The sequence below is a fragment of the Tyto alba genome, unplaced genomic scaffold (assembly GCF_018691265.1).
Source record: "Tyto alba isolate M040663 unplaced genomic scaffold, T.alba_DEE_v4.0 Super-Scaffold_9, whole genome shotgun sequence".
NCBI lineage: Eukaryota > Metazoa > Chordata > Aves > Strigiformes > Tytonidae > Tyto > Tyto alba.
In genome coordinates, this window is record NW_024881330.1 from 24,312,367 (window position 1) to 24,340,083 (window position 27,717).

The 27,717-nt window shown below is 36.7% G+C and overlaps 1 protein-coding gene across 2 annotated transcripts in view; it reads left to right on the forward strand.

Moving 5' to 3' along the window:
• The window catches only part of STK3 (serine/threonine kinase 3), a 134,431-nt gene that overhangs the window by 72,439 nt on the left and 34,275 nt on the right, over positions 1-27,717 (forward strand). For both annotated transcript variants that reach the window (XM_042786077.1, XM_042786076.1), the window contains exons 9-10: positions 2,189-2,381; positions 11,440-11,615. In XM_042786077.1, coding sequence (XP_042642011.1) covers positions 2,189-2,381; positions 11,440-11,615 — 369 coding nt within the window. The remainder of the gene's footprint in view (positions 1-2,188; positions 2,382-11,439; positions 11,616-27,717) is intronic.

Below are 27,717 nucleotides of genomic sequence, written 5' to 3' on the forward strand. Positions count from 1 at the left end.
AAAGGTAACTGTGCCTCAAACTCAGAGATTTGCCTGCCTGTATGTTAGAGATACCACACTTGTAGTGCTTAGTAAGAGAAATATCAGTATGTTGTGAGTCAGTTTTGCATTACATTGCAGTATTGAAAAAGGCATTTGGAAATAATAATTTAATTATTCTGGCACTTCTAAAATGCAATGCAAAAAGGCACTTTTGGATTTTACTTTGAGTACCCTTGTTAGAAAGGGAAAGATATAACTCGGAGCAAGAACATTGGACAGGGGGTAGGAGAAGAAGTAAAGAAAATTAAAGTTGCCACCAGGAGGAGCAGTACCAAAATATTCTCATTTATTTACTGGCACTGTCCTCTAGTGCTGCAGCCGTAAACTATCTGTATCTTTGGGAATATATATATATATATATATATATATATATATATATATATTTAATGGTAGGGTACTAAATATAGTGTTTTAGAATGCAAAGAAAAAACCCAGAAAGAATCCAAATGAAGAACTTTAATATTTTTACAAACTTTAATCTTGAAAATAATGATTCTTTTGACATTTGAAATTTTAATCACAGATTTAAGTCTGTATCCTGGTTTCAGTATGTTATGCTGTTAGCCAGATTCTCTGAGTCAAAATTAGAACGTTTTTTGTATCTCTTAGTTGAGACAAAATAATTTTCAGGAGCTGCTATATTGGTATTGATACTAGCTGCATCACTCAGGCAATGTAGCTGGCTTGTGTTTGTATGCCTATACTGGAGGCAAGTTGTCTGCTGTGTCAGGGAATAACAGCAGAGAAAGGGAACGAGTTCAGTGAGAAAGTGTCAGACCTTGTAGGGTTTTGAGGCTTGGGTTTATTTTATTTTGTCTCATCCCATGTCAGTCTTCTTCCACCCCTGCTCTTAAAAGTCTCTTAATTGTTAAACATTTAGAATACAATAAAACAATACAAAGAAGTAAAAAGAGAAAATGTGTTGTGGGTGAAATCTTGTTTTAATATTGCATGTAGCAACATGCATGTTATTTGTAATGGGCAAATTAAATAAAAATGTATTATGGTAGTCTTTCAAGCTCTGTAGCTAGAATATTTTGCTACTCAGGGATAGAGTTCATTTATAAGTGAACTCAAGTGAAGTTTTGACACAACAGAGAAAGTGCATGCATATGCGATTACAAAATTGGTGAAAGTAGCATTTGTATTTAAAGTTTAAATATATGACATAGAGTGACTTTACAGTGATGGGTATTATTTCTTATATTATCAACAAGGAGAATGTTTTGGTTTATTTTTTTCTCCCTTAGGTGCTAGATTTTACTCATATAGAAAATGTGTCTAGTCCCTCACATTATCCCTGAAATATTGTCATGTTATGTGTATAATCTAAATCATACTTTGGAAAGCAGTGTGATTTCCCATTAATGTTTTCAACTACTGGTATTCCATATGAATTTTATAATTCATTAACTAGATTGCCGTTAGTTCTCTGTTTCACATTCCTGGCCCTTCATTGTCACCAATTCAGAATACTCGTGTATCTCTTCATGGTATTAGCTTCCCCACCCACTTAGTGGTTAAGTATGTGCTCTACAGATATTTTTCTACATAGTATCTACAAGTTATTTTGTTCACTTTTGTGACAGAGGTTTTTAAAGAGAACTAAATACTTGAAGTAAGTCAAGTTGATTTTCTGTTTCTGAGTTGGACTTCCAAAACTATTTTGGAGGGTTGTTTAATAGCTAAGTTGAACAGGAGTCTGTCATCTGGGTGTAATGTGAGATGCTGGGCATGATACTTAGTTAAGATTGAACAACACAAATCCTTGGTGATAGTCCATTGCAAAACAACCAAATCACTTTCTATAAATTGTGATACTGATTTTGGAACCCAGGAAAGTATAGGAGATCATGAAAATCATCGAGATAGTCAAAACTGGATGCTGATGTGAAGTGGGTGTGTGGGCCAGATTTCTGTTATATCCACCCTGCCATACATCTGTGAGAAAAAAGAGTTTTTTTTTTTTTACTCTTTAACATGGAACATTTTTTATTTTTTAATTTCTTTTAAAGTTTTATACCTGGAAGTCTATCAGTACAACTAGGTCATGTGAAGATAAAAAACTAATGAATAAACATTTAAATGATGCTGCTTAACTTTTTTTTAAATGATCTACTGCATTCTGGAAAATGTTTCTCCATAGGATGAAGATGAGCTGGACTCTCACACCATGGTGAAGACCAGTTCAGAGAGTGCTGGTACCATGAGGGCCACAAGTACAATGAGTGAGGGCGCTCAGACAATGATTGAACACAACAGTACTATGTTAGAATCCGACTTGGGGACCATGGTAATAAATAGTGATGATGATGAAGAGGAAGATGGGACCATGAAAAGTACGTTGTTAATTTACTTTCCCTTTTCTTTTAATAATATAATATGTTTTCTCATACTGTATGAGAATGTTGTATCATCAGTTGCTTTTAAGTGTCAAGTTCAGTGGTTGAAACAGGGGGAGAGGGGTATTTGTGTCTGTAAGTTCTCTCTATAGTTTGTGGAGGAAAAGGTGACTATAGCGGGAGATTCAAAGCAGAAGCCTGGGTTTGGTGCTTTACTAAGTCTCTCTGGAGGACTCTAAAATTAGCCTTCTGTGAATTCTCCCTTCTACTGCTTGTCTCCTACTTTTTGCCTCCTGTCCCACATATATTTGGACCAGTTCCGTGGAGCTAAACTTAAGTGATGTGACTATGTGAGGAGCTGCTGCTTCAATGTCAGTGGTCCTGGGAGCTCATCATGACACTCCATGGGTTCAGCAGTCAGTGCACATCTTGCTGCAGAATTGTTTTGTAACTCATGATCAACTGGCAGATTTTTTTGTGAGTTGTTATTTGAACATTTGTTGGAATATAATTCAATGATGCTTGATTTAAGGCAAAAGATTGTTGATACCTACGTAAAAAGTCCAAATTAACTTCAGCAGCATGCAAGGGAGTACATAACAAAGAGAAAAAAATCTGCAAATGTTTTAAAGTATAAAATAACAAGTTACACTGAAATATGCATAAATACATATTTGTTAAATAGTTAACCTACATACTTACATACTGATGTGCTCGTTATTTGGCTGAAGATTACTGCAGAATGAGACCCACTGAATTTAATAGAATTATTTGCTTGAATGGACAGCATCAGTAGATGGATCTAACTCAAGCTGTAGGTACCTGATTTCATGAGGCACAATCTAATATTTAACTCCAGGCAATTGTTTGAGGGGGTGGGGTAGGTGGGGAGGGAGGTAATATATAAAGCTAATGTCTCAAGAGTGGAAATCAGTGCCAAGTAAATAATTTTGTAGAATGCTTTATAGCAAACATAAAGTTGAATTTGTGTTTGCACATATATGCCTGATGTAATTTGTGCAGTATTAGTTGGAAGTGCAGAGCAGTAATATGTTTTCATTGTGGTTTAATGTGCAGCAAATTGGAAGGAAGGAGGGGTTTTGTTGATGTTTGTCTGTTTGTGGCTTTTTTTCTGGCTTGTTTTGGTTGGTTTGGTGTTTTTTTTAGTGTTCTCAAAAATAAGATAGCAAACATATCTGGTGATTAGTGATTAGTTGAAGTAGGATGATTCACCTATTGAAAACACTCAGTATGTGCTTTAATTTGTTTTCATGCTGAAACAATATTTCCTTATTAAACTGTAAGGCTAATGAAGGGTTAGTACAAGCAATCTCAAACTCATCAGTTTCAGCAAATTAAGGAAAAGATGAGTGATGCAAAAAAAAGAGAAAGATATTACAAGCAGATTTGGAGTAAATGATAGCAAAGTAATTCTTAGGGTGGAAGTGTTATGAAGCAGGGCTTAGTGCTGTTTCTATGCACCCTGTCAAATCACTTCATGCTTAATAAGTAAATTCTATATAAGTAGTGTACGAAGTTCTACAACACTATCCACATAGTTTTTATATGTGCTGTGAGGAAATACATGTTAGTAAGCCAAAGAGATCAAAAAAGTGTTATTAGGTTTGCACTGCAGTCTCTTATCTGTGTCCTATTTGTCTGCTATGTTGCTGGAGACATTGTTTTTAAAACGTACTGTTATTTTCAATTTTTAATTGATTCTAGTAATGAACTGTAGTTAGAAAGGGAATTGCCTTTCTACACCTTAGCATTTAGCCAGTATTATCCTTAAACACATTCTTCCTTCTTGCAAAACAAAAATATATAATCTTTGGGACAGCAGGTTTCCTTCTGCTCCCTCCCCCCATAGGTGACTGTCTTGAGACCTGTAACTCCAGCAAAGGAAAGCCAGCAAAGTGAAGGTAGCCTGATGGCAAGCAATGGTTTCATCGTTCAGCTGGCAGGCAACAGGCTTGGTTTCAGTACTTACTTGCTGTACTTTCTGGTATTTTGCATTAGACACCTATTGATCAAAAATTAGAAATAATTCAAGAGTGGGATCTCCGCATCTCTCAGCTGAAAATAAATGTAGATCAAGTGCACTGTAGCTGGTCCTCCTTTTGTTCTGTGATTCATGTGCTGAAAAAGGAGCAATAACAAGTGTCCTAAATAAATGTCACCAGGAAGGGACATACAAATTCTTGTTCTCCCTGAGAGGCAGACATAGATTTTGTGCTTATTTGTGCTTGACAAAGACACAAGATTTTGGAGACTGGCAGCTTTTACCACTGTGCCTTTATAAGCAAGGTGGGCACTTTCTAGATGTTTGTATGATTTCATTATAATACTACAGAACAGGTAGCTTAAGTGTGCTCTTTGATCCTTGTGAATAATAGAACATTGCAAGCAAGAAGCTTGGAGAAATAAACTTAGTGAACTAGGGAAGAGGGATTTCATTTCCTTCCTAGAGACACAAAATATTTATGCCAAACTTTTTAAAATTGCTCTTGTGTTTAGTTTCATGTTCTGTTTCCTTGTGCCTTTTGTTTCCCTGTTCAAGGACAAAATAAGAAACAATAATAAGTTTTTATTTATAAGCCCATGCTTAGAGGCTTCTGGGAGCTATGACAGAAAATAACTAAGACCATATTTTTTTTCACAAATAGGGAATTGTGCCCAGATAAAATTGGGATTTGGAACAAAAAGAAGCCTGTCATCTTACTCCACCATACAATATACAGCCTAGCAATAAACAACATTTATGCCTTCTCACTCAGTTTGCCTCTGCATGCTCTGAGCAGAGACTATGTGGTGTGTACCTGGAAGGAGGGAAGAAAATGCAGAATACAGAGAGGTGAGAGGACAGAGCTTAACTTCAGGAGGTTTAAGGTGGAGTGGAAGAAAGAGTGAGACTGATGGAAGGTAGTACTACTTTTGTTCAGCTGCCTCAGTTGTACTTATCTTCATGTAGAAGATTTTTCATATCTCAATGAAGAGACCAATGTTTAGACCAGATTCCCTGCATTCCCTTTGTGGCTTTTCAACAAGGCTTAGTGTTAGGGCTTTCGGGTGCACTAAGAGTACTTCTGATTGTTCTTCTTTCTCCTTTTCATTAACACTCCCCCAAATTTTTTTTTTTTTTTTCTCCTGTTAAATTTATATTTGCCATCTGCTTTTGACTGGCAAAGAAGTTGCCTCTTCTCACCATCTGGACTTATTCTAGGATTCTAACTGTTGCTTCAGACTTCAGTGAAGCTTCTAGATAGTTCATGGTCGGTAATGTGTATATTAAAAGGACAGTGAACTGAATGATGTGATGTTTGACAAATAGAATGTAGAAAAGTGGTCAGGTTTTTGTTTTATTACTTTTTGCCCCATAAGACATGAAATATTTTAGGTTTAGTCAGTATAATTCTTAAACACATTCTTCCTTCTTATCAAACAATCTTTGGGATGGCAGGCTTCCTTCCCTTCCCTCCTCCCCCACAGGTGACTGTCTTGAGACCTGTAACACCAGCAAAGGAAAGCCAGCAAAGTGAAGGTAGCCTGATGGCAGGTGATTGTTTCATCATTCAGCTGGCAAGCGACAGGTTTGGTTCCAGCACTTACTTAATGAACTTTCTTGTGTTACTGTGTTACGAGATCCTTGATCATAGCAGGACATATACCACACTGCAGAACCTATATTTCGAAAGGAGAATTCATGAGTTGGTTTTATTTATTTATTACTTTTTAGTGATTTCAGTGCATCCAGTGTAAGAGATTGTGCCATACTGTAAGTCAATCTCCTCTGTAATAGGAGCAGATGCGTGGGTAGCTCTGGAGTGATGTTTCATAACTCTTAGAAAGGCCTAAGTCCCACAGCTGGTTTTTCAACTGAAAAGCGAAAGTTTTTGATATGTGTTTTATACCAATTTATGACCGAGGTCCTTCAGGGATTCAGAAAACAAGCTTAATTATGGGCTGGTTTCAGTGGTGCTGAAACTTGGGCTTGGTTACTTCATGGATGTAGTTTGTTTCAAGCATGTTTACTGTGCCCACATTAAGACGGTTTGCTTGATGCCATATGCAGGTATACTAGTGCTTTACTTCTGTATATATAGAAAGAGAAGATATGCGTTTCCAAGCCTATTCCAGTCCTTGAGCCCTTTCCTGTGATTCGTATTAAAGTTGTTAATTTATGCCACTGGTAGCAGTATCTTTTACAAATGGGAATTTTTTTTCAAAGGAAAACATCATGTTGGCAATTCTGCTTCAAGAGCTGTTACAAAGTACTAGCTTAACATGGATTTTCTCTGTTTTGTGGAAAGCAGAAATAAAGTATAACTCAGCTGGAATGGACTAATGGGTTTATAATAGTGTAATTGAATATTTTTTCCTTTTCTCCAGAAGGTGGAAAAATAGATCAAGAACCAGTTTTACAAGTCTCATTCTCAGGAAGCAAAGCAATGTTTTGTGTGGGAAGCTCTTTACCCATTAAAAACCCTTTAAACTTGAGTTCACAGTCCTCCAAAAAGTCTGTGAAGGCTTCAGCTGGTTGAAAAATATGTGGATTTTCCATTTAAAATAACAGTTGCAATTATTTCTGATTAATAGGTATATTATAAATCAAACAAAAGGCTGAATGAGGCCTGAGTTTGAATGAAAACTTGGGTGTATAAGTCACTGTGGTGTGAAAACTGCAAACTTGGTAACCACTTTGTTACACAGCTGTCTGTAGTCCAACATTTTTTAGATACAGCCTTTGGTAGACTCCCAGCTGCTCTGGCCTAAGGAACTGGTGATCTAGTTTCTGCTGATGCTTCCTTGCAATTCAGAAACTAAGTAGACTGACCTCTGATTCTCTGAAGTGCTTGTTTAACAGGCATGTATTAGCAGCAGAACTCACCCACTCGTAAAATACAGTCACAATTTCTGCTTAAAATATGGCTGAAGGAGGTGGCTATGGCAACTTTTTACACGATAGTTCACTGTTAAGTGTGCTTGCCCAGAGACTGAGGTCAAAATTCTAGGTTCCTTTCAACCTTACTGTATTCAAGGCTCCTATCTTTCATTTTCCAGCAGAATTACCACCACTGTGTTGTAGGCCACTTTGTGTGGTGAGAAAGTAGCAATAGGAATGTATGAAATATAAAGCCTAAGTAGTGTATGTTGTTATATAAGCTGTTGTAGCCTTTGTAATAGAGGTAATAGTCCAAAGAAGGCTAAAAGCTGATTGCAGTACAGCTTCTCATTCTAACAGTGACAAAAGCAATATATTTTGAGGGAATAAAGATACTGACAGGATCTTCACAGAGGCACTGCAGACAGGAGAGCCTGATCCCCTAACTTCACTGAAGAGGCAGCAGCTGGAAGTGTTCCTCTATTGAGTGGCAGATGGAGATCCCCACAATGGGGAAGGCTGTAGAAGCTTGTGGCTTGTGGCAAAAGGAGGAAAGCCTTCCTCTGTAAATTTGCAACTGTGGAAGAGGTCCAGTGCCCTGGTAGTAATGGAGCGAGAGAAAGACTTAGAGACTTCCCATAGGAAATTGTAAAAGAAAATCCCCCAAACAAATAAACAAAACACCACTACCACCATCCACCCCCTCCCAGGAAATTGTAGTGGGAGACTCTCCTTCGCTGTAGGAGATGAACACCCTTATCTGCTGACCTTACTTGCTAACCAGGAGAAGTTATTTCTTGCCCAGGGCCCAGCCCCACAACTTTGAAAGACTGCCAGGGCTTGTCCAGTGCTTAGACTATTGTCTCCTGCTGCCCATCCATGTGGACACATGCCAATGATACTGCCAGAGGAGACCGTGAGAGTGACCTCAAGAGTAACTCTAGGGTTGTGAGGATGTTCTTGATCATGATGGTGAGGGGAGAACCATGGAAGAATTAATGGATCCTATGGGTCAACACTTGATCGTGTCTCTAGTGTTGTTGACAGAGATTTGCCTTTTATGACCATGGGGCCCTCTTTGAGGATCAGAGATGTTGTGGAGAGATGGGTTCCACCTGACAAAGTAAGGCAAGAGTGTTTTTGTCAACAAGCTGGCCATGAGTTAGCCAGACCAGCAAGGGGGAATGTATATGTGGCTGAGTCCAACATAGAGTATAAAAACTTAACAACCAGCAGCAGAACTTTTTAATGAATTTAAAATCAACCTTACATTTTGCAAGAAAAGTGCAACCTACATCACTTTACTCTCGCATAAGGTGCCTGAGTGTTTTATTAAGTCAAGACAAAAGAGGTAGGAGCGTTCATGAGGTCTTTAAACTGGTAGGTGTCAACCTCTCCCATTTTCCATGAAATATTAACTAAACTTGTGTTAGGTTAGTTAGAGATCTAAAAAAACTTCTCTTTTTTTGTATTTATTTGTAAAATTAAATAGAACCTTACAAATAAATACCTTTCTTTTTTTTTTTTTTTTTTTTTTTTTTTACATTGGGTTAAAAACAAAAGAAACCTTGAATTGCCTCTGGGTCCATTGTTTTGCAGGCATAACACTTCTGGTTTTGTCTGTCAGGTTTTATATTTGCAGTGAAGGTAAGCAGCTCTTATTCTTTTAAATGGGTTAACTAACTGTATACTATATTGGAATCAGAAGTGAGTTCTAAAATCTTGTTTATCAAAACAAATAGAACGAGTCCTCAAAGTGTAAAATAAATGTGCTTTGCTCATTTTGGTGTAATTTCAGTCCTGTTGACCCACTTTCCTTGATACACATTTGATAGCAAGGAGTTTGGAGGGGTTGGTTTGTTTTACGAATGTAGGCGGTCTTCTATTACATATATAAGAAAGGTATTTATAATTAGCTTTAAAACTTAAGAGCAGTGCTTGGAAAATCTTTAGTATTTTCTGTTACTTGAGAGGAAGGAGACTCTCCTAACTATAATGGGGCAACATTTTGATACTTAGAGTTTCTAACAGAGACTCTGGTAATCTTGTTTGTAAGTGTGTCTCAGGGACGAAACATAAGTGCAACCGTGTCAGCAGAAGAAAAAAATTAGCTGTGAAAGTCCAGCAATGTGGTGCCCTATCTTTTTGGTACAAGTAGCTTCAGGGCTTTTGGGCAATGATCAGCAAGTGATAAAAAGTTTGTGTTAAGAAGATGCACTGTATTTCTGTTTTTAATTCTACCTCCTTCATACTACTACCTTCTCCTGTTTTCTAAATTTGTGCTTTGCTAAAGTTTAGATTCTTCCATTTTTGCCCTTTAGTGCTTATTTCTGTAGTTACTTGGCATCCCTGCTGTTTACTTCTCATCCCTTCTTCAGTCCCAGACTCAAGAGATCCAGAAACCTCATTCAAGTGATCTTGAGTTCACTGGGGACAAACTTGGGAGATTCTGGAGAAAAGGTATCTGCTATGTGGCCTGTTAAGTTCAACCTGGAGTTTAGTTCACTGAATGTTTTTATTATGGTCATGGTTGCCATTGATTAAAAAGTAGTGAGTAGAGATAATTATGATCTGAGATTACAAAAGAGTATTAGAAAAGTACATAATAGCAACTGAGAAAAATCAGCTAAAATGGAGGAGGAGAAGGTATGTATGGAAACATGTAACAGACTGAATGGAGAAATCAGTGTGAAGTCAAAGAAGAAGCAACTGGAATCAAGTGCAGTAAAGTCTAGACAAGATAGTAGAAAAACACATTAAAAAATCTAGAAGGAATCTTACTAGAACAGAATAGTGTAGAAAAAGCAGAAAGAAAAGAACAAGTAAATCAATATGCTATAAAAAATGGTAGTACAAAAATAAGCATTAATAAAAAATAGGTTGCTATTGATCATGCAGCAAAATTAGAATGGATTAAAAAAATCTTTAGACAGAGGGAATGGGAAGAGATGATGAAAGAAGAGGTGAAAGAGGAGGGGGGAACCCTCCCCCCCACTTAATGAATTAATAAAAACACATGTAAAGACAGATAAGAAGATCAACATGTTCTAGTGATCATGTTAAACACAAGCTCAAAAGGTATTTCCAGTGGTTTACCTTTTCACTTGTTAAAACAAGTAGTTCAAATAAAATTTCCTAATTATTTTATTATGCTTATAATTTAAGCTTTTTTTTGTGGGTTGCTTTTTTGTTTTGTTTGGTTTTGTTTTGTTTTCTTTACCCAGCTTAGTTACTTATATCTCTCATCCTGTTTCATATGTTACTTGTGGAAATGTATATTTCTCTATGTAGAATGTGCTACACTGCAAGCAAGTACATGTTTCATGAGTCAGTGCTGTGCAGAACATAGTCTCTGAGGGGACCATTATGTAGAACTACTAAAGCATTTATGTTTTATTTATTGTTCTGGTTAGTAATTAATTTGCTTTGAAATCACACAAGTGGAAAAAAATTTCAGTCATTCAGGGTTGTAGATAACTTTTTTTTATATTTAATTTCATGAGAAAGATAATAGAATGGGAGTTCTTGCTGATCTCTATTTGCTTTGTAAAGCTTTTGCAGCTGCATAGATGATGACAAAAATCCCTCAGGGTTTCTGTGCCATGGTGATAGGGTGTTTTACAGCCATCTGTAAAGTGGGATCCCATAATTTGCTGAGAATCCTCATTGGCAATTAATTTAATTAAGCAGTGTCTAGACACAGTTTGTGCGGTTGTTTTTTGCAAGTTCTGTTTCTAAATAATTTTAAAATGACACTTTTGGTGAAACTGATGGAACTCTGTTGCTTTACTACAAGTGCTTGTGGCCCAGGCCTTGAAGTTAGGGGCATTCAGCACCCAAAGGGATGCTTAGCACCTTGTGTTATTCAGTCTCTATAACAACAAATAGATGTCGCATGAAATAACTTTTAATATTATTATTTGTGTGTGCAACTCTGAAATGTCTTGAACATTTTTCCCTATTGTATCTTGGTACAAAAATATCATTCTTCGGCTATGAGCTTTTACGCCAAAGATCCTCAGGGGACAAATGGAGGCTTTCACCACATACAGATGACTGTATTAGTTTCTGTAAAATCTAAGAAAATTAATAAATGGAGTTTATTTTATAGTGCAGTAAATCTTTAATCTTTAAATTGTTTTAACTTGTTCTTTCTTTTTTCTTTCAACTAAGGAAATGCTACTTCACCGCAAGTTCAAAGACCTTCTTTCATGGACTACTTTGATAAGCAAGATTCCAAGAATAAAAGCCCTGAAAATTGTAATCAGAACATGCATGAACCTTACCACATATCCAAAAATGTTTTCCCTGATAACTGGAAGGTCCCTCAAGATGGAGACTTTGATTTCGTAAGTACATTTTTATTGTTTACTTTCTTACATACTGTTTGTTTTTTATCTGCCCAAAATAGATAACTTCTTTCTGTAGCTGTGTTAATGTAAGTAAACTTTCAACAATACCATCCAGTTATCTAATCTTAATGCCTTATCCCGGTTGTGGAAATAAATACATTTGCTTAACGCAGGACCTTTTTAATGAGGAGTTGTATGTGATGTTATGAATGTACTTCTTTGTAACTACTTTTTAAAAAAAGTATTTTAGTTCTTTACAATTTATAACAACTTCAAAATTTTACCCAGTTCTATTTATTAAAAAAAAAAAAAAAAAGTTGCTACAGGCATGTAATATTGTTGTCACGTTTGCTGAGTATCTCAGTGTAATGATAAACATTCTAAATTGGATTGGAGCCATTTAATCAGTCTCCTTGGAGATGGTTAAGATCACCTACCGTTTTGCACAAGCCAGTTTGTTGGTACTATTCCAATAGCACACATCTTTCTACATAGAATTATTCTATTCAACACCGGTATGCCTATTTTAAGGTGCGGTTTTTCCCTCCTCCAAAATGTGTAGTTTATTTCTTTTTGCCTATGTTGCAAATTATGACAGGGGCAAAAAGAAAACATTCCTAAGTTATAGGTTGCTCTTAAATAAATAATTACTGTGTACAGACTTGTAGATAATTATACCTGGTTTTCACCTTTGTTAATTTTTTTTAACATACTTGAATGAAAGAATTTAGTTTATCTGTTGTAGATTAAACACGTTCTAAACTGCAGTGCAGTAGCTAAATATGATCACATGGCACCTTCTTGAAAGTACACTTGAGATTTGGAGAAAAATGTTGTGTTTAATTTTAGGTGACAGCTGTAGGTGTAGGATTTTTTTCCCAGTTTTCACTTACTGCATTTCTACAAAAAGCTGACTCTTAAATTTAAGCTACTGGAGTAAAGCCAGTTAAATAGCACAGTACAAGCTGTTGCTGGTGGAGAATTTTGATTAAGTTGGATTTTGGTTTGGGTAGGGTTTTTCTAGGCTTTTTTTTACTATAAAATTCAATAGTCATCATCCTCATAATAGACTAAGAAAATAATTATTTGCACTATTAATTGGAAAACAACTGGCCGTTATTTAAGTGGGGTTATTATAGTGGCAATAAAATTGCCCTTAGAATAATTTAAAATTCGCACTCTTGTCCATTACTTGTTAACAAATGCGTGCAAAAAAAGATTCTTCATGTGAATGCTAAGATCCTGATTCTTTAATGTGCTTATTCATGAGTAATTAATGTATGGATAATCCCGTGAACTTCTTGACGTTGCTTGTACATACAAAGCTGCCTTCTTGAAATAGGAATTTGTCCAAGAACCAAACCTGAGGAGTTTTGATCTTCAGAACCTTAACTGCTCTCTTTGTTGTAGGCAGACCTTGCTAGTGGTCTTAGACCGGCAAGTCAAAGATTTCAGAATCCTAGAATCACAGAATGGTTTGTGTTGGAAGGGACCTTTAAAGGTCATCTAGTCCAGCTTTCCTGCCATGGGCAGGAACACCTTCTACTAGGTGCTTAAAGTGCTGTCCAACCTGGCCTTGAACACTTCCAGGGATGGGACATCCACAACTTGTCTGGGTGCCCTTTTCCAGTGTCTCATGGAAGTTGTGTGAAGTGCAGTTTGTCCTTGACTCCCTAAAAAGGCAGTGTTGTGAGGCATATTGCTACAAAATGATGCTGATTGAAAACCAAATAGGATTTAAAAAAAGGTGAATAGCTATTGGCATGGGCAATGTATGTAATTGGGGGCAGAATTTTGTTTTAAGCATGATAAAAGCCAGATATTCCATAGATAAGCCAGTGTAAGAAGGAGTTTAGGAAGACTCTTCAATAAAGGATGTACTGCTTCAGAGTAGTCCACTCAAGAACATGTTTCTCTGAAGCATCTGGTACCAGCTGATGTCATGCAGGGTATTGGTTTTAACAGCCTGCTGGTTTGAACCACAGGCAATTATTTATTTATATATTCTAGAAGCACTTCTATTTATGTTTGAGGCAGCTAGTGGCAGTATTGGTAAGTGGCCTGCAAGAGACTTTCTGAAAGGATAAATCAGAGGGCAGCATGCATAATATATCATCTACTCTCTGTGAGATCAACATGAATGTTTTTAGTTGCTGACATGAAGTCTTTAAATGATTCATGAAAGGGATAAATAATGGAAATTTTTGTACTAAATAATTCCATTCAATTTTGTTTGGAATTAGCTTTAATGGGAGCTAGAAAGGGATCCTAACAGTAAATGCCAATGGTCATAATTTTATTTAAATAAGGAATTGATACACTAGAACTAAAATATAAGTGATCAAAATCTAACTTAAAGCTAGTATATTCTAATAGTACTCCAACTTTCTGTGTAGAAGAGGAGGAATGCTCTGGAAGTTAGAGGTCACCAAACTAATTTGCTGAGTGATACCACTATTCTTACCTACCCATATACCCTCGTAAGGCGTACGTAGATGGCATGCCAGTGCTGGCAGCCAACAAGCACTGCACTTGTGAGCCAGGGCAGAATGACAGTGCCATGCTAAGAAGAGCTATTCAAGTGTATTGAATGGAAAGACTTAGAATTTTATTAGTGTATGTGTCTGTTATAGCATAAACTAGAGAACGAGAAATGCTGTTGAGATGGGAGGGAGACGGGAAAAGGAAGAAAAAACAAGCTTTATAAATCCCTGTGATTAATCAGTTTGCTTATTTCTATGTATAAGGTGAAACCTGCAGAATTGGGAGCTAATTCTTGTGGCCAAATGGTATATTTGCTTTAGGTGACAGTGATGTTTTGTCCTATTCTAAGTATATTTTACTGTTTGATAAAACAGTACATAGTTACTTTATTTGTTTAAATGTACAAATATGTGTAATGCAGATATAGCGGTTAGTCTTACTCGCTGCTGGTTTTAGATAATGTAAATAAATGATACAGGAAACTTTTCTCTAAAGATGGACAAATAAATGTATAAAATAATGCAAAATTAATTTAGCACTAGGTCTGGCTTGAAAGTTTTTGTGTGGGCATAGTTTTCTGTCCTGACGTAAACGTTTTAAAAACTCTTTGCCAATGAAAACACAAGTACAAGACTTTTCCAAGAAAATAAGGTGCTTTGGTCATCAATCTGAGCTTTAAAAAAAGTTATTTTAGCAGTGTTTTTTCTTCTGTAAGTATGTATTTATGCTTTGTTTTTCACTGTTGAAGTACATCTGTTTTGAAATTCAAAAGCTGATCCTCCTCTTTCACTAATGCCATATGGGAATTTGAGATCCATCTCTGAGTGTTGGTCCTGCAGGCCTTCAGTTCTGTGATCAATCTGTGCTGGTAATTGATGTAATGTTCCATGAATCAATGGGAAAAAATTGCCATTGCAGACCTTGAAGTCTTATACTATATTGAATCAGGTATATTGCAAATAACTTTTAACTAGTCTTAATTCTGGTACTGTATAGTCACCTTGAATATTACATTATTCCAAATTTACCCTGTTATGCATGCTACAGGACTAAAGTGCTTTTTTTTCATGCAAAAGAAATGCTCGGGGTTTTTATACTACATATCTTCTTGCCTTTTATTAAAAAAAAAAAAAATCAACAACCAACCCCAAACATTTTTGAATGCTGTCTTTTCTGTGACTAGGAATTTTTATAGGATTGCTTTTTTTGATCTTTGTTTTCAGTTATTTTGTTGTCTGTTTTTGTTGTCTTATGATAGATTCTGAAAAACAGAAGTATGAGTCTTTTATGTCAGTGAATCTTAGGGAAATGTATTTCTGGGGAAGTATTTGCTTTCTTTTGTTTTTTTCCACTTCAGCCTTTGAAGATCCAGGTATAAATCTTACAAAAACCCCAAACTAGTGTTCATTCAAATTTCAGCTTTTATATTAAACTTTCAATATATATTTCACACTCGAGGATCATTGTAGATTTTTGCTTTCAATTACTACTGTCAGGCTATGGGTAATTCTTTTACACATTTTAATTATTTTTAAGGGGCATGCAGCAGATGGCAAAATTAAAGCAGTATTTCTAACCCTAGTTCTGTCAGTTTTACTTGGGGTTAAGTGGTGTTTTACTCACAGCAAACCTTGATGCCAAGAAGTCTAATCAATAAGATATTACTTATTGTGAGGAAAAGTCGAATAATGTATTTTAATAAGATGCAGTAAAGCTATATACTGTATGGGTATGATATTCATAGAAATGTTAATGATGCAGTGTATAAGCAGCTTTTTATAATGAGGCTTAACTGTTTAATGGGCCAACTTTTAGCCTTAGCTCACAAGTCAGCAGTTTGGATCAGAGTGCCGAATTAGAGCAAATGATGTGTTTGTTTTGACCATCTAAGTGACCAGTCCTTTTAAGAACAGTTGTTTTTTATAGATACTATGTATTTGTATGATCATGTTGCTATTATGATAGCTTTGTTCTTTCCATGGGGAAAGTTTTCCATGAGATACGTACATGTTGGGGACAGCTGTGTATTAAATGAGCAGTGTAAATGCAAGGTGTTGTTGAAGCAGCTTGCTCAAATATCTTTTTGCCTTTCACAGTTGAAATTTTTGTGATATTCTGTGTAGCATTTATCACATTTTTATGGGCATTATAGAAGATTGTTTTCACCAAAAAAGGTGAACTTTTAATACACATGAAGTGCTCGAAATTTTAATCATCTTGGAAAAAACAGGTAAATCTTAGCTTGCTAGATTAATGTGCTATGTTGTTAAGTAACCTGCTGTTTACATTTTTACTGTATTGTGACATTTTACATCTCATTAAGATATAAAATTGCTCTGTAAATCCTTCTACCCCTTAGTAATATGTGTTAATGGGGGACACAGTGTTAACAAAGGTTTACATGAACTACAGTGAAGTGATATCTAATTGATGATAATCTGTGAATTAAGATTACTCAGAATGAGTTGCTAGTATTCATTTACACTGATTGAATATATTATTTAATTTTAAATGAGTAATTTACTCTTTGTTATGAGATGATAAAATGTAAAAAGGCAAATCTATTTATTATAGCAATGCTAGGGTAATGATTTGTGTCTTTAGTAGAATTATTTCAAAACAGGAATGGTATCCAGATTGTTAAATATTAAACAGTGAACACGTAGATCATGTTTTGCAGTAACTGCAGTATTCATGTTTAAGTAGATGCATTTTGGGTGACTTAAAGATTCTGGAATAGCAACAAAAATTTTAAAAGCCATCTGTTACCCTAGGCAGAATATTTCCCTGGGTTTCAACCAGAACAAATACATCAGAATATAATCATTGTGAAATAATAGTATCGCAGATAACAAGTACTGCAGTTAACATTTATAATTGTATAATGTCACAATAGATTCGGGAAAAAAGTAAATACCATCAAATGACTGCGGACTGTGTAGAATTTGATTAGAACTTCAGTAATAAGGCTAAGATGAGTTAGCTTCATTGGAAATACTTCTTTGTGCAAAACCTTGGCTGGGCTTACTCTGATTGTATTTAAGCAGCATATGAGTTTGTTTGGTACAGTCTTCTTTCTAATGAATGGGAATGAAAGTATTTAATCTGTTTTCAACCATTTGAGATTCTCCTCTAAGTAATTTGAAATTTTAAATTAAATATTAACATATATTCATTTTTCTTTGTTTTTAATTAGTTGCTTGAATATCGTGAAACATTTCCAGATGCTGACAGGAAGAATGTTTTCTTAACTAAGCAAATATGAAACTTAGGTTTCTAGGTTTGCATGGGCTGTACGCATATGAGATAAACAGAAGATTATTTACATTGTCATATAGTTAACAAAAGTATTATTGGTGTTGGCAGCCTGCATGCAGAATTTTATTCATTTCAGCTCAGAGACAGCTAAGAGAGGAGAGACTGGAAAATTAATATAATGAATGTAATATGCTTTATCTCGCTCATTGTGTGAGGACAGCGTGAACCTCGGCAGTGGACATTTTCTGTACCTCTTACAATAGGCAGCTGGTAGAGAAGCTTCCTCTGTGTCAAGTGATTATTTTAAAAAATGAAAGGTGTGGAGGGATTCAATGGGAGAGATATTTGTATTAGGAGTCCACTGTGGATGATTTGCAGGTCATGGCTATGGTTTGTTAAGCTTATCAGGCAGCTGTTCAGGCAGGCAGTAGGGGAGGTTGTGCCAGCCTGACACGTAAAGTAAAAATGTATTGTTGGTTGGTGGGGTTTTTCTTTCCATTAGGCAAAGAGAACATGCCAACCTATTACACTTTTTTTTTCCCCTTTTTTTTAAAAAAACCTCTACAAGTCAAATACAGACAGATTTAACTAAATCCTGCTTGTATATTCTGACCACAAATGGAGAATTATTTTTCTTGCAGAGAGCAGGGGAATACACAAGCTGAGCAGAGTGTTTCTCCAACTGGTGTTTAACATAGGATCCTTTCTCTTTGAATATGTCCGTTCCCCTAGTAGTATAGAAGTAAACAATTGATAATCAAGCCTAGTAATTTGGTCTCACATATCACTAAATTGTTTAGGCTGTAAACAGAATTCATCCTGTCTGTTTATCTTAAATCATAGGATTATTTTAAAGCGTTTACTCTGATCACCGAGTCAGTCATACCGAAGTGCTAGTGCTGTACTTTTGCAGTTTTGGAAAGTGAATCATGCCGTCTGACAAAGATTATATGAATTTTGTGTCCTAAAAAAGCATAGAAAACACCCTTCTAGGCCAAAAAGTTTTTTGCATTCTTACATGTGAAAAGCAGAATTAAAGATTTTTACTTATCATTGACATGTCATCTGAAGATAAGAACTCAGGCTTGAATTGCAGCAATTTATTTGAAATTAGATAGTAAGAAGAATGTCTAATAGGATAACAACATACGACAGTAGGTTGCCTCAGAGGGGTTGCAGAAATTGTCATTATTGTGAGTGTTGAAGACCTGGTTAGATAAACACGTCAGGAATAGTTTTGGTGGAGTTGATCCTGCTTTGACTGGAGGATTGTTTTAAGCGACCTCCACCTGGAAATGCTTCCAATGGCCTTATTTCCTATGGCTTTTTAAACTATGACTGATGTTTGCAATCATAAAAGATGTTGAGAACACATAGGTGTTACAAACTCTCAAAAACATGACATACTTGATTTGTTTATTAGGAGCATCAGTATTTTGGGGGGGCCAGACCTTGGGTAACCTTAACAGTTTTTGCAATTAGCAGTCAGCTATTAATTCCAAACATGAGTCTGCCTCTGGAAAATTTCAGCCAAGATTCAATCAAAAAACTTAACCATGTTTTCTCTCATGAAAGTTTAAAGCATCTCTGCGGTCTTACAGTATCATGTCAGATAGTTTTAGTGTGCAATGTGGTTTTTAATTACAAGATAGGTTTCTAATGAGAAGACACTTTAAAACTTATTTTTCAGCCAACTTTCAAATTCTTAGTATACAGTTAAGAATGAAACTACTTCGTGCCAAACAGTTTAAATGTTTGCATCATCTAACACCACCCCCCCTTTTTTTTTTGTTAGCTCAAATAAAGAGACTGAAGTGTAGCTCTAGTGTATATATTCAGTTATACAGCAGGTCTGAATTTTGTGCATAGTTTAAGGAGAACAAAGAAAAGAAACGAGTGGAGCCGATGAGCTGGGGCAGCACTGCCGGTTTAAACTAACATCTTGTTACTTTGGTAACCAGTTGTCTGTACTAATATACCTCTCTGAGATCATTGTGTAATAGAGGAGTAATGTGTATAGCCTAGAAAGAGCTTTGAAATACTTGGAAAAAACAGTTTTGGCTGGACAAGTCGTAGATGATCCTTTTTTGTCCCTCAAACCAATTCAGTTTCAGGTCTCTATTCTGTTTTCTTTTACCAAAACGTAGAGGGGGGGGGGGGGGGGGGGAGGGGAGATATTGAATCCAAATAGTTTCCACGTTGCATGAATCACTGTTAATGTCAAGACAGTGTACCACACCTTTGTGTGTAATGTCTGATCCCCAAAGTGACTGCTGACACCAAGGGGTGTGTGTTCTACTGCAGGGTTTCAGCAGAATTCTTTGAAATCATCTCTATGACAGTATCACAAAATTTAACCACCAAGAAACAAAATCTGTTCTCCTACTCTTTGCTATGATGATTAATGATAATGAAAAGTAGTAAAAATAAAACTTGCCTCAGGAGAGTGGGTGACTGGAATTTTGCATGACTGTTTTAAGTTAATTTTTGTAACTCCTTAGTTTTGAAGAGGATTTCCTCATCATGTGGTTTGGTGAAGAACGCGGGGTGGGTTTTTTTTTATTTCAGCTTTTTTATCTTTTTTTTTTTTTTTTCTTTTAATGGATTCAAATAGGAGCATGAGGACTTGTCAGAATTCTAGAAATGTAATGTAAAAAAAATTTTTGATTACTTCGGTGTCAATGTGGCTAACTCAAATCTTGTATTAGATTTCTGTGCTTCATGTTTTGATCGGCAGCCAATAAACACCATGTGTAGACTACATATTAAGCATAGATATTAATAATATTTGATAAACAAAATACTGGAAATTAAATGGCTGACATTTAATACTATTGAGCTTTATGAAGAACGGAAAAAATTCTGTGTGGTTTTCGTTTGCAAATAACTTGTAGAATTTGAAGAAAGAGACTTCTGCATTAAGGTCTTGACTTCAAAGAGGGCTCATAATACTTGGAGTTCTTTGTTACTTGGAATTAATATCTTCAGATATCTGATTAGATTGGACTTAGTACGTGTTTACCAAAACCAGGGATTGCCCAGAATATTTGGTTTACGTGTAAGCTTTGTTTCCTTTTCTTGTAACTTGCATAGCTCAGAGATAAAAGGGAACTCCTGTGAAACTTGAAAGCAAAACCTGTATTTCTATAAGAATATCTTATTATTCTCATTCATTTGTATTTTAATAATGTGTGAAATGTATACATTAAAATTACCTAAATGTCATTCCTTTACGTTAGATCTCTGCCTACAGATGCCTTGTAGCCCACATTTACTTTTGTTTACTGAGGGTTGTAGCACTGCTATTCACTAGTCACTTTATTTTTGGTGAAAAAGGTGAGGCTTTTTTATAGATATATGTGCTGTGTAAAGCTGTAAGCTAACTGTCTGGAGACCTGATTTTTTTCATTCATTGTTATTTGTGTCTGAATAAAAATGTACCTCATAGTCAGCACCTGTACCTAAAAAGGTAAAAAAAAAAAAATGTAAAATCACCCCAAATTGGGGGGAGGGGACCCAACAAACCCATAAAATTAATTTGGCAAGTTTTTATACCTATTTTATAGTGTAATATGAATAAGTGCAAACCAAATACGTAAAGCTGCAGTAGGGTTAATCTCATACTTGCTAAAGTCAGTGGCAAAGCTCCTACAGATAGCACTGTTAAGATTAGGTGCTCAGATTATTAAAGAAACCATTTCCCTTACTGTGCTTAAATGTGAAACTGCGTTTAGGTTTAGGGTTAGTAATTTCACAGCTTAAATGGTTTTTCTCAGTATTCCTAAATTTAGGGCAAGTGTACCTGGTCCCTAGCAAAGAAAATGCCTGAAGAATTAACGCTTATTTAGCATCTACTTAAAGATCTTGGTATTGCTTACATTTATGTTTGTGTTGACAGAGGAGTTGTACTGATATAAGAACACTAGTATGAAAATTTAGTTTCTTAACCTAGATAAGACATACCAGGACAAAATTGCTCTGTAGGAGGTCTCTAAAGGTACAGCAGCATGATGCTCAGCTGAGAACCCTGACTGTATTTCCCTGACAATTTTTAGTGTGCCATAATGAGAACTAAAACAAGCTAGCTTAAACCATTTGGAAGAATTTAACTTACTTTACTTTGCATTGCAGCAGACTAGGGTCATGGATGAGGTTAGGTCTTCAGCTGAGAAGCAGGAACTTTTCAAACTGTGCAGCCTTGTGCATGATACTCTATGAGCATGCTGTAGTGCTTATAGCTGTGAATTAGGTAGAACTTCCTAAAAACATGTTTGAATTTTTTTTCCCTCATGGTGTCACTACAGCCCAATATATTTAGTTGTTTTTTACATTTGAATATTCTTCTTTCAAGTAAGAACGGAGGAAAAAAATGTTGTTCGAAGACGCTTACAGACCAAACTTCCCCATCACCCCAAAAAGTTCTCTAGATCCAGGCAGTTCTCTTAGTAAAAATGAGCTGTCCCAAAATTACTATCTCTTTTATTTTGTTATGTCCTCTTTGAAGACTGTGATTTTTGGTATAGGGAATTACTAGAAGAAATGTGTGAACGGAAGAGGAGGCTTTCTTACTGGGAGCTTCTTGGACATTGGTCCCACTGGAACCTGGAGGAGGTGCTTATATTTTTTTGAAGATAGTGCAAATGTTTGGGTGGGTTTTTTTCTGCAGTGTCAGTTGGATTATCCCTTTCACAGAATGATAATTTATTTTTTGTTAATCATTACTTTAAGATTGGCATTAATTATAGTCATGTGTTCTAAATGCCATCCACACACAAGGAGAATGTGCGCTCTACAGAGGTGGATAATCACCTCAAGATGAGAACTATTATCCTGATAGTGTTCACAGAGATAGAAATGTGATATTTCCGTGGTGCTTGTAGTGTGTGTGTATATGGTAGGAATGGGCTTTTTATTTTGCTTTTGCAAAATTAGAAATTGCGTTACTATTTCTGTCTTTCTAAAGGGTTTCCACTGTAAGTCAAGATAGAGACCGATGTAAGTAAGCCTACATTCAGACAGATTCAATTAAAGTAATGAAGACATTAATTTGAAAAATGAAACTGACGCTTGTCCTTTGGGATTTTGCCTGTGACTGCTGATTCACTGAGATGTGAGCACCTGTGTGTAGCCCACCTTCAATGCTGCCTCAGAGAAACAGAGGAGGAATTGGTAGGAGTGTGTTGATCATAGTGCAGCTTGGTGTGTGCATGGTCGGCTGTTTAATTTTTTGTCTTTTGAACTCATTAACTTCCTTGTCACAGGTTTCAAAGAGACCTGGTTTACAGTGTTTTTTTCCCCCTACTTAAAGTTCTCTGACAACTGCTAGCATGTTTTGAATGATACTGTAACACAGAGCTTTTGAAGGAATGATGTTATGGCCAAATAAAGCAGGTTTCACTTACACTCAGTAGTTAACAGGATTTAACTCCCGAGTTGTGCAGTGCCCTCTTTCTTAAAAAAAAACAAACAAAAAAAGCCCCCAAAACAACCAACCAAAACAAAATTTAAAAACCCCAAAACAAAACGTAAGCCCCAAACAGTTTTCAGAAAAAAAAGGATATTTGCAGAGAAAAAGATGGAAAAGAGCTAATGCCTCCAAATAAGATTTCTGAAGGATTTGGGGGAAAGAGCAGTAGGTGGAGGGGAGGCCCTATGGCCTGTGAAACTCAAGAGCTTTGTTTTCTCCTCTCTGCTGGCTAATGGCTATGACAACAGCCCACCTATCATCTCAGAGGTGGGCTGACTCAAAACTACAGGAGAAAATAGCAACATGGGAAACAGTGGTTAGTCTGAAACTACCTGACCCGTTTTCTGTGTTTTAAAGAGCTGTTGCTATGGCAGCAGCAGCCTGCTGAGGACCCAGCACTGCTAAGTTTCAGAGGTTCAGCAGTCGTGTGCATGGAGAGGCTGTATCACTTCCAATACCAAGCTGTGTTCCCTGCACCCACTTTTTTTACAGATACCCATGCTACCCTAGAATTAACATGGATGCTTTAGAAAACATATTACCTAAATCCTAATGGAGCAGTTTACTAATCTAGCTTGATTTCAACTCAATTCTTCCTTTGTTCATCTTCTCCATCTTATTTCAGCTTCTCAAAGTAGAGCACTTCCAAAGAATGATAGTTGCTATACCCTGTGGTTCTTAAGCTGTCCTGTCACCGAACACCACGATCATTTGGTTCTGCAGTTCCTTATCCCATGTTATGGAAGTCAGCAAACATAAGCTGTTTGACCATAGGTTAGGGAGAAATTAATTCCAGAACTGAGATGCCTTAATTGAAAAATAGCCTGACAGTTTTAATTAGTGAATTACTATCTGAAATGCCTCTGCTGCTGGCAGTTGCCATTGTAACATATGGGGGAGAGTATTTTGCAGATGGCCAATTCAAGAAACTCTTTTACAGCTTTAAATGGAAATCAGTGCAATGAACCTCACCTGGCATCCTGAGTGTACTATGTATTGTGAAAAATGTCATGTGGTAAGTGGACAACAGTATAGCATGCTAACAGAAATGTTTGGTTATTAGAGTTGTAATTCAATTTTCAATTTAGTGCAATTTTTTTATTATGGAGTGAGAAGAGTGGCTGTAATGTGTTCCATGCCTGAAAGGAAAGTCCATTCTTGCCAAGCACTAATTTCAAGAGAAGTCCTCATCATAACTGCACCTCGGATTCACAGGAGTAGTTGGGAGCCCAGCAAAGCACCTTAGTTATAGAGATACGGGAGCCTCTGCCTTACTGAGTGGGAGCTATGAGAAGAAAGAACACTCTGGCTAGCTACTTTTTTTATGTCTTTCTTTCTTTTTTTTTTTTTTTTTTTTTTTGTTCAGATCTATTAGCATTATTTCGGACATGCAGACTATAAGACCAAATATGAAGGAGAATGTTCATCTGTGATGTCTAGTTTATTGGTTATCTGGGAAAAAATTATGTGATAATTGTGAAGGATTCTCAACTAATCTCATTAGATACAAAAAAAGTGTTAAAAACCTGTGTTCAGGTGCTGAAATCAAATGCTCAAAAGTTTGGGAATGATGCGTTTATCGTTGCTTGACCCATTATGAGCTTATTCTTTAACTGAGTTTTAACCCCTGGTCATATATTTAATGAATGTGTTACAGTGTTTAAGTATAATAAGGAAAAAGCAAAAGTAAAGTTGCTTAAGGAGTGGTAAGATGTTTTTCCCTAATGTCTTTCAAGTATTTGACTTAACATTCTTTTGAAGAGTTTTATACATAGAATCATAGAATGTAATTTCATATACATTTAAAAAGGAAAAAGAGAAGGAAAAGCAACACTTAGTCCATGCAAGCACAACAGCCATCCACTACTCAACATCAGTAAAGTTTGAATGCAGAATTGTTAACCACAGGTACACAGATCACAGTGTCTTCAGTTGTTACAACCACTTGTCCTGGCTGGTAGAGAGAGGAAATCAAAAGGAGGAATAGACTACTGGGAGCCTGGATGGAGGGAACAGGGAAGGGAAGGAAACGAGGAAAATTGATGTAGTCTTTTTCCTGCTCATGGGGAAATGAGGAATTAGTATGAGCTGGCCCCACAGAGGTATTTCTCTGAAGAAGACGGAAGTGGCTTTGAGCACCAGTCATTGTGGCAGAGAGTCGATCCGGTCCAGCATTCATATAATAGTGCATGTGTAACAGAATTACCCCACAGATGTGTTACAATGCACATCGTGAGAATGAGAATAGAGACTGATTAGGGGAGTAAGACCTGAGAGTTCAAGTATCAGTTATTTCTGCTTCCATGAGAAGTGGAACGAGCCTTAAAATACTTTTAAAAAGGGAGTTGGACTCCAACCAAACCACTCTGCGATTCTATGAAAACTAAGAGAAGGAAGGAGCGGCAGCAAGAACTGTTACAGACTGACCATAACTGCTCACCCTTCCATCCCTCTGTGTTGCGTGGGGAGGGAGGGGTGAGGGGGCATGGGTAGAAGAGTCTGTAATGAAGGAGTGAAGTTGAGCCTGGGAAAGAGAGGAGGCAAGGTGTTGTTTTAATGTTTTTCTTTTTTGTTTCTCACAAATCTATTTTTATTGGTAACAAATTAAATTTTCCCCATGTCAAGTATGTTTTGCCTGTGATGGTAATTGGTAAACAATCTTCCTGTCTTTATCTTGAGACATGAGGTTTTTCATCCTATTGTTTACCCCTGTCCTGTTAAGGAGAGAAAGTGAGTGAGCATCCGGGTGGGCATTTGGCTGTTAGCCAAGGTTAACCCACCACACCTGGTAAGACTCATTTCAGCAGTCTTCTGTAGCTAGAAGCTCATCTCCATGTTTGACATAAGGATAAGTTTTCTTGGTCTGCATCAGCTCTTCTTTATCTTTTCCTTCTGCCATGCGCCATAGCTCAGTAACTGAGAAGCACCATTGCAGATGCTTGCCTTATTGGAAAGAGCGCCAGGTCTCGTTCCCCCTCAGTGATCTAAAGCACAAATACCATCTGTCCCACAGTTAAGATCACTTCAGTGAGTTTCTACATAACTGCTCACACTTGCCAGAGACAGAGAATTAGTCTAGCTGCTTTTTCAGTTCTTTTTACAGAACTGTCCTCAAATTGCCCCATATCACATGTACAGAAGTACTGCTTCCAAATTCCTACTCATTAAAGTCAGCAGCTTTCTCTGGGACTTCTCAGAAAAAGGTCTTGTCTGCAGTACAAGGGCTTCAGGGTGGCCTGAATGCATTTCTTGGCTTTTCGCTGGAGTGACTAGCTGTCCTCAGAATTGTGATCAAGTCAGAGCTGGCTCCGAGCCTTCTTGGAATTTTGCAACACCTAGATAATTGGTGAGTAGGTATACTAGTGAATGTTCAAGTCTTACAGCTGGTGAAGTTCATCAGGCAGGCCCATGGTTTGGTCAGATACACCCCAAAGGGCAGCTGAGGTTGAAGAAATTGATCCCATCTGGCCCATCCCACCTTGTGCTTCATCATGACAATAGAGTATTAGGAACAATTTAAGCCTCTGTATGTCAAGAACACACCAGGATGGTATTTTGTGTGAAGAAACAAGGAGGCGTGAGATCTTCATGATCTGCAGAAAAGACAGTGATATGTGGAATTGATAGATCTAGTATCAGACTCATATTGGCTATCTATTTATTGAGATCCCTGATAGTATCGGGTAATGGAGACTGGAGAACTGTGAATGAGTAGGTTTCAGGAAGATATTCAAACCAATCTTCTAGGACCTGAGATGCTTCAATGGGCCTGTTTTTCCTGATAATGAAGAATAAATATTTTTAATTAAGTGAATAAATATTTCTGGTCTTGGCCTGGTTTATCAACAGGATCCCATTTGGGTACCACTAGACACAATCATTTTACTAGTCTTTTTCTTGCAACTCATCTTTGCTATGATAGTCAAAAGACATAAGTTTTCCCTATCTTCATGAAGGCAGTTTTTATTCTAGAATCTCTTCTACCTCTCCATAATAACAATTAGTTTGGGGATTTCAGGCTACTGTCACAGGACTTGCATTGCCTGATTCCTTATGTCTTAGGCCAGATTGTTGAAAGTCTCCTGATCCTACAGTGTTCCTCTGAGAACATTCTTATCAAAAAGTGTTAGGAAGTTCACTATCTGTACATACACAGCCAAGAATGGACCAGTTTTTTGGGTGGTGGCCAGCTTTGTACTCATCCTCTATGATTTGAATGGGAGGTCTCCTTCCCCTTGATCTGGATCATTTTTTGAAAGCAAAAATAGCAGTTGTTCTTTAGGCACTCTTCAGGAGTACACCTCTCTCCTGGAAGTGTGGTCAAGACATCCTTCAGTGAAATTTTCCAAGAGCTTAATAGGAGTTTTTTGGCTGATCTAATGAACCAGTTTTTTATTGAGACGTTAATGTTATCTTTACATCCCCTTTTGGATCATCTCTATGAGCTTATGGCTACAGGTTAACTTCTTCATTTTTCTAATTCTTTTAGTGAAAATAGTATTTTCTAGTGATTACCACATACTTGAGGAAGTATATCTTGAATCATATTGGCTTTCTTTATGTTGGAAAAAAACTGTATAAGGTTGCACTTTCTGTGGTTCCTGCAGGGTTTGCTTCAAGCCAGGAAATCAACCTGCCTGTGTTCTTAACCGAAGTCACACACATCCAAGACTGAGAAATCAGATTTTTTTTTTTAGATTTGGATGAGAAGGTTTAGGAAGCTTTTCAGATGTATGGCAAAAACACCTGTTGCATAATGATTTTCCCACAAGGAAATAGTGTAGTGGGAATAGCATGCTGGGTCAGGATCTATTGCAGGAGGGCTAGGGCTGTGATTTCTGTGCATCCACATGAGCACAAGTGTGCTTCAAGATCTGAGAAATGTGTCCA